The sequence below is a fragment of the Clarias gariepinus genome, chromosome 4 (assembly GCF_024256425.1).
Source record: "Clarias gariepinus isolate MV-2021 ecotype Netherlands chromosome 4, CGAR_prim_01v2, whole genome shotgun sequence".
In the NCBI taxonomy this organism is placed as follows: domain Eukaryota; kingdom Metazoa; phylum Chordata; class Actinopteri; order Siluriformes; family Clariidae; genus Clarias; species Clarias gariepinus.
The window spans coordinates 27,528,755-27,542,576 of NC_071103.1; the positions used below are offsets into that span (position 1 = coordinate 27,528,755).

A 13,822-nucleotide genomic window follows, 5' to 3' on the forward strand; every position below is an offset into this window, starting at 1 on the left:
ATGGTCTGATGAAAGAGCCAGACTGATTTGAGTCAAATAACCACTCTTCTTATCTGTGGTGAGCAGAAATCATTCCAGAATATGCAACATTAAATTCACTTTTTTATCATTTTGGACAGTCTATTGGGTCTGTAGTGCGTGTGTACTGTACATGCAAAACCCATGAGGAAAAACACATCTTTTCCTTTTCTTTTCTTTAAATTAGCATGTAATTTCTTTGTAAACCAAATATATTCAAAATATTCTTAAGGAAGAGAAAAACGGTAAGACTCCTCTTTGACTCAGATTTGCTCCAAAAAGTCATGTCAGAACTATGTTTTGAACTGGACCTTTGACAGAGTTAAAACAATATTGTACTGCTCTCTCAACAGTGGAAAACTGCAAGCTGGTTTTGTGTAAATACTAAAGCTCAATTGTGGATCTATTTCTGTTGACTGTGACTCAACTCCAGATCCTGAAACTATAAGCGTGACTAGGGATGGGAATCATAAGGGACCACCCGATACGATATCACGATACCCAGATGCCAATTTAATTTGTATTGCAATTCTAAGTACATGATTTTTGGAAATATCCCATTTGAAAAAAAATCAGTTTTCATTATAACTCTAAACAAATAACTTGCTCTTACCACACAGGAAACTGTGCGTCAATGTGTGAATACTTCAGAGAGCACCACCTGAAGAATTTGAGAGGAACTGCAACATACAGTATTACCATCTCAAAATCAAACATATATAAATAAAAATGTATTTAAAAAAACATTTATTTTGGCATCAGTGTGGCAATACATGAATTACCACCCAATAGCATTGCAATATATTACTCATAATTTTTCCCCCCGTCTCTGAGTGTGACCTTAATTTTGCAGTACAGGTAAGTGTTTGCTGAGCTTCTTTGTTCTTTGTTCTTTTAAACTTAGGCACACAGTAAGGCTAATAAATCTTTGGGATAGTAATTTTGAGGAGTAGTGATATGTAGAAGATTATTGATGTGAAATGCTTTAAACCAATTCTATGCTCTTTAAATAGCAACAAATCCATTGTGTGTGTGGAAATATGAACTCTATTGCACAATGAGGCTTCAATGTAAAACAAAAAAAATAAAACAGGGATCAGAGAGAGCTACTGTACCATACATCTCTGACCATCTGTTTCTTACAAGCTGAAAGTAGGTAGGTTAGCAGCTAACCGCAAACAGTAAACCTAGCCTTCTTCAGCCCTAAGGACAATTTTAGGTTGAGAATATAACTGTGAACCAAAAAAAATAATAAAGGTAAAATATGCTCATAGTAAACCAGTTTCTACCTTATTAAAATGCTCCCCCCAGCTCTCGCTTGTTTTCCACAAAACAAGTAGGAAATGCCTTATAATGTCCTTGCGAGGGTTAAAGGGGCATTTAAGCCTCTGAAAAAACATTGCGCATCATGATTGTGGCTAAGTAAAGGCACTTCCACAAAGGATGTTCAAACACAGTACATTTAAAGCTACAGGCACAGACACAACATGTTTGAAAAGTAGGTGCAACAAAATAAAATCAAGCATGCCAGAATACATGATAAGAACTGTATTTCAGGTAGGCACTGTACGACTTGTTTAAAAAGGAATACAAGATAGGCCTTTTAAATACAATAATAATAATCATTATACTGTACTTTACACAATACAGTGGTACCTCGGCATACGAATTAAATGCGTTCTGGAGGCAAGTTCTTAAGGCGAAAATTCCAACTGAGAAACGAATTTTCCCATAGGAAATAAGTAAATGCAGTTAATTTGTTCCAGCCACCAACAAATATTTCCAATTTCCAACACTATAATACACTAGAAACATATTTTTTGCATATAACACCAACCAAAATATTTAGAAAAAGACATGCTAATGAAGTGAAATATGAAATAAATAGACATTAAGCCAAACCTTAATTTATGATTCCTTTTGGCACGCCTCCTTTAAAAAACAAAACTGTCTTCCTTTTTTTCTTGCTACTGTCCTAGCTATCTTTCTTGGGACCCAGTATGTCTTTACTGAATCAATGTCTTTACTTGCACAAACGCAAAAATCCCACAAATAAACTAGCTTAGTTTGGCTTTTCACTAACGCAAACCAGTTTTAAACAGTTCCTGGACATACAGACAACGGAGGCAGCGTCAGTACGTTGAAAATGCTTTGTATGCTTAAGGCAAAAATTCGTGAGGCGGGGCTTTGATATGCCAAGGTACCTCTGTACGTAAATTTTAAGTTTTAATATTTTAAACATCACATTACAAATTGTAACAGTCAAGTATGATATAATGTTGCTACTTTATATACCTCACAGTATCTCTGAGCTGATGCTTACAGTTTGAGCCTTGCATTGCCACCACATTGCTAAGCAACTACCCCAAGGTATAGCAGGTTAATTATTTAAAAGTCAGGTGTCATTTTAAAGAACGAAAATATTAATGCAACCCATAATGGAGTGTCCTGTGGAGATTGAAGCTTATGTGAGATAGAGAATCCATAAAGGCAAAAGAGATGCGTCATTTTCTGCATATAAAAAATGTGCATTTTCTCATGCCTAAGCCATTTTATCTCTTGCTAAGTGAGTCTGAATGTGTAAATATGTAATTCAAGCCTCTGTCTCACAAAGATTCATGGCACAAAGGGGTCTACGGTGGAATATTATATCTCTGTACCTGACTGAGATAATGGCAGCTATTTGTCCTCAAAAGAGATGAGAGACCCCATTAGAGAGTCAGCAACAGCTGAGGTTTGTTGAAGAGGAGACTTACTGTGGGCGTGTGTGTTATGTGTCTGCCCACACTACTGGCTCTTGGATAGAGTGGTGCTTTGCTCAAGTGAGCCAGACTCAGCTACTCCGGGTTTGCTTGAATCATTTTCAAACTCATTATGCCAGTCTGCTGTAAGATGATGCTTTTAGAGTGTCTTAACCTTGCAAGTACAAGAAAGCGTTAAATTGGCTTTACAATAATTTGGAAGGAAAAAGTTTACTTAATTGTTGAAATCTTGATCGCTACAGCTCAACACGAGTGGGCAGAGAATTTTGGCATCAGGCTGTGTCTTCTCTGCTCGAAAAATGTAATGATTGTCATGAGCCACCTCAGCAGCAGTTTGGCTGCAGCACAACAGTTTGGGTTTTTTACGAATGTTGGCCTGTAGCAGGCTTTCAATTAGTCCTTTGGCTGCTAACAGTAAGACCAGACAGGGACAATATCACTGCTCAGGAAATGACTTGCAGCTTTTTTTAGCTCTTTGAGGAGACTAGTCTGATAAGCCTTATCGTGCACTCGATCTTCACTTCGTAGTCTGTCTGATTGGTTGTTGAAGGACCAGTTAAAAACTGAAGTCATGCTCTTCAAACTGTCAAAGCCATCTTCTCAACAGATAAAGGGATCTGATATTCTCTCCACAATTACAAGCATCAATCAAACTTAACAACTAAAGTTTTCATTGTGACAAATTTGTATGAATTTAAGAAGTGTCTGTTGTAGTGTCTTATCAAAAAACAAAGTTCTTGAACAATACACATGCAACTAAAACAGGGGTAGCTCAGGGGTAGCTCAGTGGTTAAGGCATTGGACTATGGTTCGGAAGATCCCAGGTTCGAATCCCACAACCACCAAGTTGCCACTGTTGGGCCCTTGAGCAAGGCCCTTAACCCTCAACTGCTCAGATGTATAATAAGATAAAAATGTAAGTCGCTCTGGATAAGGGCGTCTGCCAAATGCCTAAATGTAAATGTAAATGTAAAACAGGAAAGCAGCTGAAAAATGGTACATTAATAGTCTTAGGAAAGATAATTACTATGAATTTAATTAAACAACTTAATTTAAATAATTACGGTTGTTAAGTGATATCAAACAGACTTATGGTTTCTGACACCATATGGCATACAGTATTTCCATGTATAAGTCAACAAAAGTATCTTTACATAACTTAAAACAGAAGTAGGAGCCACGTTAAATATTTTTTATTAACTCAGCTTATGGAGTGGTAGCTGAAAATATTAAGACAATGTATTATGTATTAAAGTTCTCCCTGTGCACAAAATAGGTCATTTCACTTATAACGAAGGGCGTTATAAAATTAGTATTATCATATAAAAAAACAGAAAATATTTGCCCAAATTATGTCTCCAGAAATTAGCATGTTCATGAGCATTTCTTCTTGTTTAAAAAATGTGCGGTATAGTTCCCTGTGATGTGGCTAGAGGGTCAAAATCAAAATGGCTCCCGCAATTAAAAAAATTAAAGTGCGCATTTATTATGACAATGCACCAGCCCATTCAGCTCGCAAAATGGTGAAACTTGCAGGTGACTTTGGGTATGAAATTCTGCCTCATTCCCACCAAGACACCAAGTCCATGCAGGGCACCATGCACAAATTCATTCACCCCTTGAAACAAATTAGTGTTGCCAACTCAAATATTTGCATGATTTTGTGTGGTAAAAAAGAAAACTAAAGAACTGAAGATAACCCATATGTACATGGATCATGTTTTCAGCACAGACAGTAACCTGCAAACATTGGTACTGTAGATCAAGCTGTGAACCTTTGAAGCTGTAACCCATAGTGTTTAGGTAAGAATTCTTAAAATATTTAGCCAAAGCTATGTATTTCAAAGAGACATGAATAAAAATCTGTCAGTACTAAGGTGGAGGCTGTAAGGATTCCTTGCATGTCAGCTAAACCATATGAGAGACATGTCACACACCAAGCATGTTTTGACCTATTAGCATTTGTTTTAAGAGGAAATTTGTGCAAGTTTTGCCATTTCTTTAATCTCTCAAAACATTGCGGAGGCATGAAATGTGTTTCAGGTGAGTCACAAAACACGCTCTGTACAGACTGGGCATGTTTAACGATTCTAGCATCACAAATGTTCTGGAATTTATTGCATAACCATGCTTTACAGTCTGAGACTAAAACTACCTAACCTGGGGAATCATATTTCCAGTCACCTACAGTATATGGACTTTGTAACTCAACTCTGACAGAACCTACAGTGCCGTGAAAAAGTATTTATTTATTTACTTTTACATATTTGTTACACTTGAATGATTCAGATCTCTCCCACTTACTCATTGTCTATACCGCTTTATCCTGTATTCAGGGTCGCGGGGGCCTGGAGCCTTTCCCAGGGGACTTGAGGCAGGGTAAACCCTGGACAGGGTGGTAATCCATGGAAGGGCACACACTTACACAATATGGGCAATTTGGGAATGCCAGGTAGTCTAATCTGCAGGTTTTTGGACTGCGGGGGGTGGAGACCAGAGTACCCGGAGGGAACCCACCAAGCACGGGAAAACATGCAAACTCCATGCACAAAGAGACGGGAATCGAGTCTGGCCATAAATTGAACCCGGTTCCGGGGGATGCAAGGAGTCAGTTAACCACTACACCATCGTGCCTCATTTGATTCAGATCATCAAACAATAAAAGAAAAGAAAAAATTTGAAAGGTGCAAATACTTTCTCACAGCACTGTACAGTCTTAAGGAGGAGAACAGTGATGAAAAGGGAATCCAGAAATTATTTAAGTTTTTATCAAATATTTGACCCACACACCTTATTGAAGGGCCAGCAATTATCTCTAACTACAGGACTATTAAACAAACAAAGACTATGCATTTGAGTCAAGTGTCACTTCCTGGCACTCATGAAGCTGAGAGTTAAATTAAGTCTTACACAGGAAGTACAGAGACATTAAGGTTTACCTGGGACATGAGCAGTTGATCCATTCCTGAGCAGACTGCAGGGGCGATGCCCCTCTCCCAGTAAGTGAAGCAACTTTAGGCAGCATGACTGGCAGGTTTTCCTCAGGAACTGGCACAGGACCACATGAGCTGCAATGCACTATGGGAATGGGAGTACCCCAGTACCGCTGCCTTGAGATCAACCAGTCCCTCAGCTTTGAACTTGTCAAGTAACCACCCACATTTCTTTCCCGGGCTTTCTCCGTAATTGATTTGAAGGCCTCTTCTCGGGTCTGACCTGTGAACTACAAAAATTCTGTTAACCATAATTAACCAACAATCAAAATTATATCATGTCAGGTCAAGGAACAAAAAGTCTGTCTTTTACATCGTTTTTGTAAGAAAATACATCAGATTATCTGGATTATCTAAGTGGATCTTTAAATGCTAAATATTATATAATCTAATACAAGGGGAAACAGCATTGTGAAGCTTCAAACTGCTTAAAAATATGAGTCATTTATTTTTAACTAATCAATGACTCCATGAGTGGGATTAGTTGTGTTGCTTTAATTAATACTCTTATATTCTCAGAAATTTTGGCATAAATCTGGTGTTAAAAAGTGTTAAAAAGAAGTTCTTGGCTTATTCTGGAATATTTCAGACAGGCAAGTGAGGGGAGCATGAAGTGAAGGAGTGTGTCTGTAGTTTGTTGTCTGGGACTTGATGCACTTGAGGAGTGTGTACCTCAGCAGAGTTGATTACAGTGTGATTTCCATCTTCTTCACTCTTCACTACTGATTCCCAGCTCACACCCAGCTCTTGGGCCACACATGCATCCTCATCGCTGCTGTCAGGAATGCCTGCACCCACACACACACATACACACACACACACACACACATACATACACACATACACACGCACATACATACACACACATACACATACACACACACAGATAGAGAGAGAGAGTCAGGTTTAAATGGTGTTATTTTAAATCTGCATATTACTAAAGAGGACTATGGCACATATTACAAACTCTCTGTCTTTCTTACACACATAGACACACACTCTTCCCCCACACTCACACTCCCTCTCTTTCTCACACACACATTGACAAATTCGCTCTAACACACACATTGACTCACTCCTTCACTCTCACACACTCTCACCCATCCACTCACTTACCCACTCGCACATTCCATCATTTTTTTCACTCACTCAAAAGCTCACACCGTAAGTCGCTTCATTATATCTGTCATCACCCCTTGAGTCATCCATTCCCTCATACCTTTAACCCCTCAGTGCTTTACTTATGGGCGCACTCCTTTCTTCACAAGCTCACTCTGTCCTTCTCAGACACCTTCATTCAAACCCCTTCTCCTTCACACACAGGTTCATATCCTCATGCACAGGCTCAATTTTTCCAATTTAATCACTTCCAAACACAGAGGTCACCCATATATTCACTCTTTCATTTTTTTTAATGCTCACACACTCAGGAAATGTCTTGTACACAAAGAGCTTTGTGCAAGAAGCTCCTGAGTAAGACGAGCAGAAGTGGTGAAAATTTCACAGACCATGCTCGGAAATGGTGGGATGTTTACCAATGTATAGTTGATCACAAACAGCCATAGCATTTTTTTTTTTTTCTCCAATTTTCTCTATAATTTATCCAATCCCCCCTGGTCACTAGGGGGCTCCCACACTAAGGCTACTACTACTACCAGTCAGTCAGGAAGGGCCAAAGACTATCATATGTTACCTCCGCACCACGTGACTGCTTGGTCACGCAGCATTGGGGGCAGAGTAACACACTAGGAGGACAGCGCTATCTGCTCCTTCCACATGCGCACGCTCACAGAAGCCAATGACTGGCTGTTAAGCCGTCAATACCGTGAGAGCACTGAGTGCCCTCCATCCTACAGGCACTTTTTAAGAGGGAAATTCTAATATAAATTCACTTACCTATCACAGTGTCGAGATGTCCCAGAAACTCGTTCTTAGAAGAGACGACGACTGGAACCTCACGTCCAGTGAATAAATTAAGTGCAGTGACTTCACTGAGTGAGTCTGTGGGTCAAAAGTCAGCATATAAAAAAATGATGGTGAAGTTGTTTTCTTAAGTATAGATTAGATTAGATTAGATTAGATTAGGTTCATTGTCTTTATTGTCACTGCACATGTAAGTAAAGGCAACGAAATACAGTTAGCATTTAAACAGAAGTGCATTTTCACAGTGAGTTGTTATACTAGGTTAGAGTAGGCCAGACACTGGGTTTTGTAAAATGCTTTGAAATTCAGTACATGCTGTCCACTGTGAGATTATAGCTGAGCAACAAATTTTTCTTCAACTACACTGCCTGGCAGAAAAGATTTCTTTCAATCACCTTTAGCTTTGATTACAACACACATGTGGTGGCCAGTTCATGTGTGAAAATGATTCATCATGCTGCCAGAACCACTCTTTCACAGTTTGAGTCTGGGAATATGTCTGTGCCATCAGTGAAGAAAAACTCCATTGATGAGATATCCTGGTCATTCAGTTTATTGAGGTCATCAGCTGACTTCATTGTATTTCCACACGAGCGCAAGTAGCCATCGTTGCCGGGAAAAAAGTTTGTAGGAATAAATAAATCAGCTTTAATGTAATCAATGATATTATTATAGGTTGAAGCTCATGTACATGCCTGCATGTCTTTCTGTACGGCAGAACTCTCTGCTTAATCTATTAATACAAAGAAATAACATTTTATCTTATGCCTTGTTTACGCCAAGTTGTACTTCTTTCGTTGTCAGCCAGATAAACTCCCTGATCAATAATCTGAGTGAATCCTAGAATAGAAATTGAAAAAGTAGATGGTTTATTGCTTTAAAACGACTCCAGAGTGTTAAAATTCACTTACTCCACTTCAGCACTGTTATTCCAGCTGTGAAAATATTCTCAGCATTCTCAGTAAAAATATTCAGTTTAGCTTTTTAAATTAATATCTATTGTTGTAGGTGTTTGTTCGCACCTTATTAATATCTTATTTTAAAGTAGATTAAAAAGCACCTAAAAAATCAAGACAGGAAAAAATGTCTGAGAATGGTTCCAGGGTCCTCCAATGTATGAAAGCGTAAATATATCATTAAAAGAGCAAGTTCTAATCAATGTAAAGACCTAACATGTCTTTTATATAGATGATTTTGTTGCTAAGCCTGACCAACTCAAACAACCCTGGATCATAACGCTCCCTCCAGAGGCTTGTACAGTGTGCACTGTGCATGAGATGCGCATTGCTTCATGTGCTTACTTTCTTACCCTGATGTGCTCATTGCTCTGAAAAAGTGTCAGTCTGGACTTATCAGAGCATGTGACCTTTTTGAATTGCTCCCAAGTTAAATTTTATGCTCCCTAGTTAATTAAAGCCTTTTTCTTTTATTTTTTTTTCTTTGCTTGACGCAGCCCAATAAGTTGACCCTTCTGAAATAGTAATTTCTTTGGCCAGGCGGTGAATATACTACCGTTTTAAATAGTATGCCTCTAAACCAGTGGTGTTATTAATATTCAGGCTTACTACTTAGCATGCATTCGGTGGCTTGGGACACAGCATTGAATTCTATCATATTGTAGTTATTCGCAGCAGCGAGATTAATCTGCATAGTTAAGGGAAACATGTCCTGCATTAGTATTTATCAAAATAATATTTATCTACAGAATACATTTACAGACAGTAAAATGCATTTTAAAAATGTCAGAATATAGTATGTAGTTTTAATAGCAAAGGAAGTTATGATACAGCCGTTTTTATGGTTTTAATACATGTGCACAAGTGACTATTATTTTGTTTAAATAGTGTCTTTGATTCCTGACATTTAACTCAAAGAAAGTTGTGCTCTTTACAATGTTTATAGGGAAACTTCCATTTGAAATAATGTCAGGGTTTTAATTACACACAATAAAAAGACCTAGGGCTAAACATTTCAACTGATAAAGTACACAAATAAACTACAGACAAATTATATACTTGAGTGATTTGAAACAACCTGTTACTATGTGCCCTTCGACACTGCTAATGCAGCATAACCCCTAAAATATTAAGCATGATTTATTTGCAGTCATGCTTATTTATCACATTTATTACGAATGCTATTGCTCTACTGATTTCATCAGGATGTTCCTTTACATTATTCATTATACAGTACACTTCTATAATTGTATATCGATAAATATTGACTGTAATGTTGCCTGCTTGTTAGAAATGAATGTTATTGAGGAATGAATCATATTCATGTCATCATAATCATATCATGATGTGCTGGGATATTTTCAAACCAGCAGCAACAGGGTAACATTGTGCTGTGTCTAGTGCTGGTATAATACAAATACATAACACGATTTTCTATGCAGAAACATTTTTTCTTATGTAAGGTACAGCTGCCCTAGCATAGCAAAACTGTAAATGTACCTATTTAATTGGCAGCACAATATATTATGTTATGTGTGTGAGTATGCTTGGCATCCCTTACTTCTTCCAGGCTGATGTGCTTTGTGCAGGGCAGGTCCCACAGGACTGGAACCATGCAATAGCCGATGAGAAGGAAGGATGGAGACGAACGCTGCTCCGAACACAGCTTCAGGAGAAGATGTGTAAGCAGCCAGTACCTCACCTGTGTCCTTGCCATTCAGCTAACAGAAAAAAGAAAAATAGAGACAGAGAAGGAGATTATAGTCTGAAATGAATTTTTGACTGGATTATGAAAAAAATTATTCATAAGTAACATCAGTACTGTTTTCAGGAAATCAGTTTCTCTTGTAAAATGCATTACTTTTACATTAAACCTATTTGTGAGATGCTACAATAAATGCTGGCCAGATCATGCGTTTCAGCCCACCTACTCATTTTACTTGCACAACCCTTAGGAAATTAAATTATGGATTTAATAATCAAGGACACTGCTAACTGAACATATTTCCTCTCATAATGTGATTGAGGAAAAACAGCACATACAGCCTTGAGCTGAAGCTGACATAGAGTAATAAAATGCACAAAATGCAATAAAACGTTCAGACATCATAATGAAAATGCATGGGCACAAAAACTCTAAATGATTAAATACAGTATAAAAAAAAGTAATAAAAAGATGACTACGAGGAAATAATGGAAAAATGAAAAGCTTTTCAAATCTGGAGAAAGAGCAGGCTTACCATCAGTACATGGTCGAAATAGCAGCCTGAGCATTCCCCAATCCAGTTGGCCTGCATCGCTTTCACACCATACCACTCCGGGAGATCCGCCAAGGCATCCAGGAGAGGCTGCAAGATAAGCCGTGGCAATATACATATAGCTTTAGACAAAATAAATAAATAAATAAATAAAGGAAAGTGCTTAAATGGAATTTGTGGAGGTCATTGTCAGAAGGCAGCCCCAGCCCCCCATCCACTCGCCTTTTAAATACCCTCTCAATATCATTACTCATACGTTATAACATTGTATCATAGTAACTATTATATGATACAGTAGCAAAGAATGAGAAATAAATGTCTTAAACCTCATGTTCAGGCCACAAAAGAACAGACACAGCCTAAAGACAAGCACACACACACAAAGAGGCATGCATCCCCCCTCCAAACACCTCAGACCCAGACAAGAGAAAAGACTCCCAGAAGAAGCAGAAAGGACAGTTGGTTGGAAGGAAGTGAACTCTGGCACATGTGAATAACAAAAAGGGAGCTATCCATAATAACGATAATGGGGGCCAAGTAGCTCAGCTGGGCTGAAAGGCAGTGAAAGAGAGGATATGAGCAGTCACTCCTGCCTGTTGTGATATCTCTCTCCTCTCTGTCACTCCTCATTAGCACGATGGGCCCTGAGGAGCTCGGTTCCCCAGAGGAAAGGCAAATACAAAATAATCTTTCGGACCCTGCGGCTGCTCCTGGCTTCGCGTTTCACTCATTAATGTGAGACTGTGTGCGATCTCAAAGGCGGAAGAAGAGGGTCAGGTGTCTGGTCTTGGTGGGAAAGTTGCTGTAGATTTGCTTTTCATTTTAGCCATTTACCTCAAGAAGATTGTACTTCAAAGCTCTTGTAGGGAACTCGAGACACACTTGTCTCTGCTGTGAGCATTTTCTACCCTTAATGCTCAAGTCTCAACTACTCAGTATAATTAGCGATCATGATTGGGGTGGGCGGTAACACAAAATTTATAACACTTTGGCGATATCTGCACTATACACTAAATAAATGGAAGGGGTGGCTCAGTGGTTAATGCATTGGATTACTGACCTGAAGGTCCCCTGAGCAAAGCTTTTCACCCTCACCTATTTAGATGTGTAATGAGAATTTTTTTTTTTTTGCTTTGAATGAGGGCGCCTGCCAAAGGACGTAATGTACATATATCATTCATTCATCTTCATGAATTTTAGGGACATCATGATTTTGGAGACTATCCTGAAAATAAGGAGAATGAGGCAGGAATGAACAGAAAAAGACATGTTCTTGACCATCACTGATGATGGGCTATTATACTTATACTGTACTAGAGGTTCAAATACTTTTGCTCAGGAAAAAAAAGTTAATAATACGTTTCACAATGCTCCAAAGTGACAAATTTGAAGTAAGCAAAAAACAAGCCATGAAACCTGACAATAAGCACAACATTATGTAGTACTATTCTGCCACCACCATGCTTCACCATGGTTAGTGTTGTTCTTAAGGTGATAAGATGTCTTGTTTTCGTGACAAAGATATTTTTCGGAATTCTGACCAAAATTTCTACCTTAGTCTTATCAGAGTATAACATGTATTGGATAATTTATAATTTATTTAGAGCTTCTGTCTAGCCATCCTGTCTAGCCATCCATTCGAAAATTACTCCTGTATTAGTTACTATTTGCTTCCATGAAAGTCAATGAAAGTCATTTAAATAAAAGCAAGAGATCTGTAACTCAGTAGAACTTTCATATCTTTTTCAGTCAGAGATAATTCTGTCCATGTGGTCACACAAGCACCTAAGCTGCACATCAGGTGTCAAAAACAAATGAAGCTAACCTCAGAAGCATTGAACCTGAAACACATTTCTAATCTATGTGCTTCTCCAAATGAAAGGCATTCACACTTTTGCAGAAAGCGGTTTCAATTGGGATTATAAACACACCCAAAAGCACTAACTGTCTCTATGGAAACGCAAGGCTAGTAAGCACCATAGGGATAAAGTCAAACAAACCAGAGGGCAACAGGGCAAAAGAGGTTATCTAGGGATGTCAGATGTAGAAGTGCTTGTCCGTAGTGGATTACTTTCATAAATTCGTCAGTCAAAGGAAATAAACCTTTACGGGAAAAAAATTATGTTTGTCTCATTCTAAAACTTTTATGGTTGTAGTGTAATAAACTAGCCTTGAGTTAATGTTTCACCAATTTCAAACCATTATTCAGCGAATTCTCTACCCTTACTGAGTATTGTGCATATTGTCTAAAGTCACTTTAAAAGTTCTTACAGCTGTTTCAACAGATTACACAGCAGCACCCAGTCTGTTGTTTGTATTTATTGAAAATGCTCAATAATACAAATTGGCCTGTCTGTTACACATATTGTCTGACTGAAGACATATTTCATTCCTCATTTGATTTGTAATGATGACAAAACAGATTTCTCATGACTTTAACAGATTTTAAAGATATTTAAAAAGTAAGTGGTGTATATTGTATTGTTGGGTTTATGGCTCACAGAGAGCTGGGTAATCCACTGATTCTGTAAAGTATAAAACTAACAATAAAATAGAATGATATCAAATTCAGTTAGTAACATCCTTATCAGTGTCTTTTACAACATCAGAGGCCACTGCTTTTTGCATGCATCTGTGAGCGTCTCTTTAATAGCATACACACTTACGCGCACACACCAACACTAATTAATGTGGTTCAATAATGAGTGCTCGTTATGTGAGTAATGATACTTCGCTGATTTCCCCCTACAAACTATACTTACTCTGTCACTCTTTCTCTCTCACACACGCATGCAAACACATGAAGAGCTGCACTGCTTTGCAAATGAGAGGATCTGTGAAGTCACAGGAACAAACTGGTCCACCCTAACATGCCAAACATCAGACAACAGTGAAAAACATCCACACCCACA

The 13,822-nt window shown here is 38.2% G+C and overlaps 1 protein-coding gene across 1 annotated transcript in view; it reads right to left on the reverse strand.

The window, feature by feature from the left end:
* The window catches only part of lars2 (leucyl-tRNA synthetase 2, mitochondrial), a 59,521-nt gene that overhangs the window by 18,652 nt on the left and 27,047 nt on the right, over nucleotides 1-13,822 (reverse strand). The window contains exons 8-12 of the mRNA XM_053495149.1: nucleotides 10,893-11,000; nucleotides 10,214-10,373; nucleotides 7,670-7,774; nucleotides 6,446-6,561; nucleotides 5,720-6,003 (exon numbers count right to left, since the gene is read on the reverse strand). Of these exons, the coding sequence (XP_053351124.1) occupies nucleotides 5,720-6,003; nucleotides 6,446-6,561; nucleotides 7,670-7,774; nucleotides 10,214-10,373; nucleotides 10,893-11,000 (773 nt within the window). The remainder of the gene's footprint in view (nucleotides 1-5,719; nucleotides 6,004-6,445; nucleotides 6,562-7,669; nucleotides 7,775-10,213; nucleotides 10,374-10,892; nucleotides 11,001-13,822) is intronic.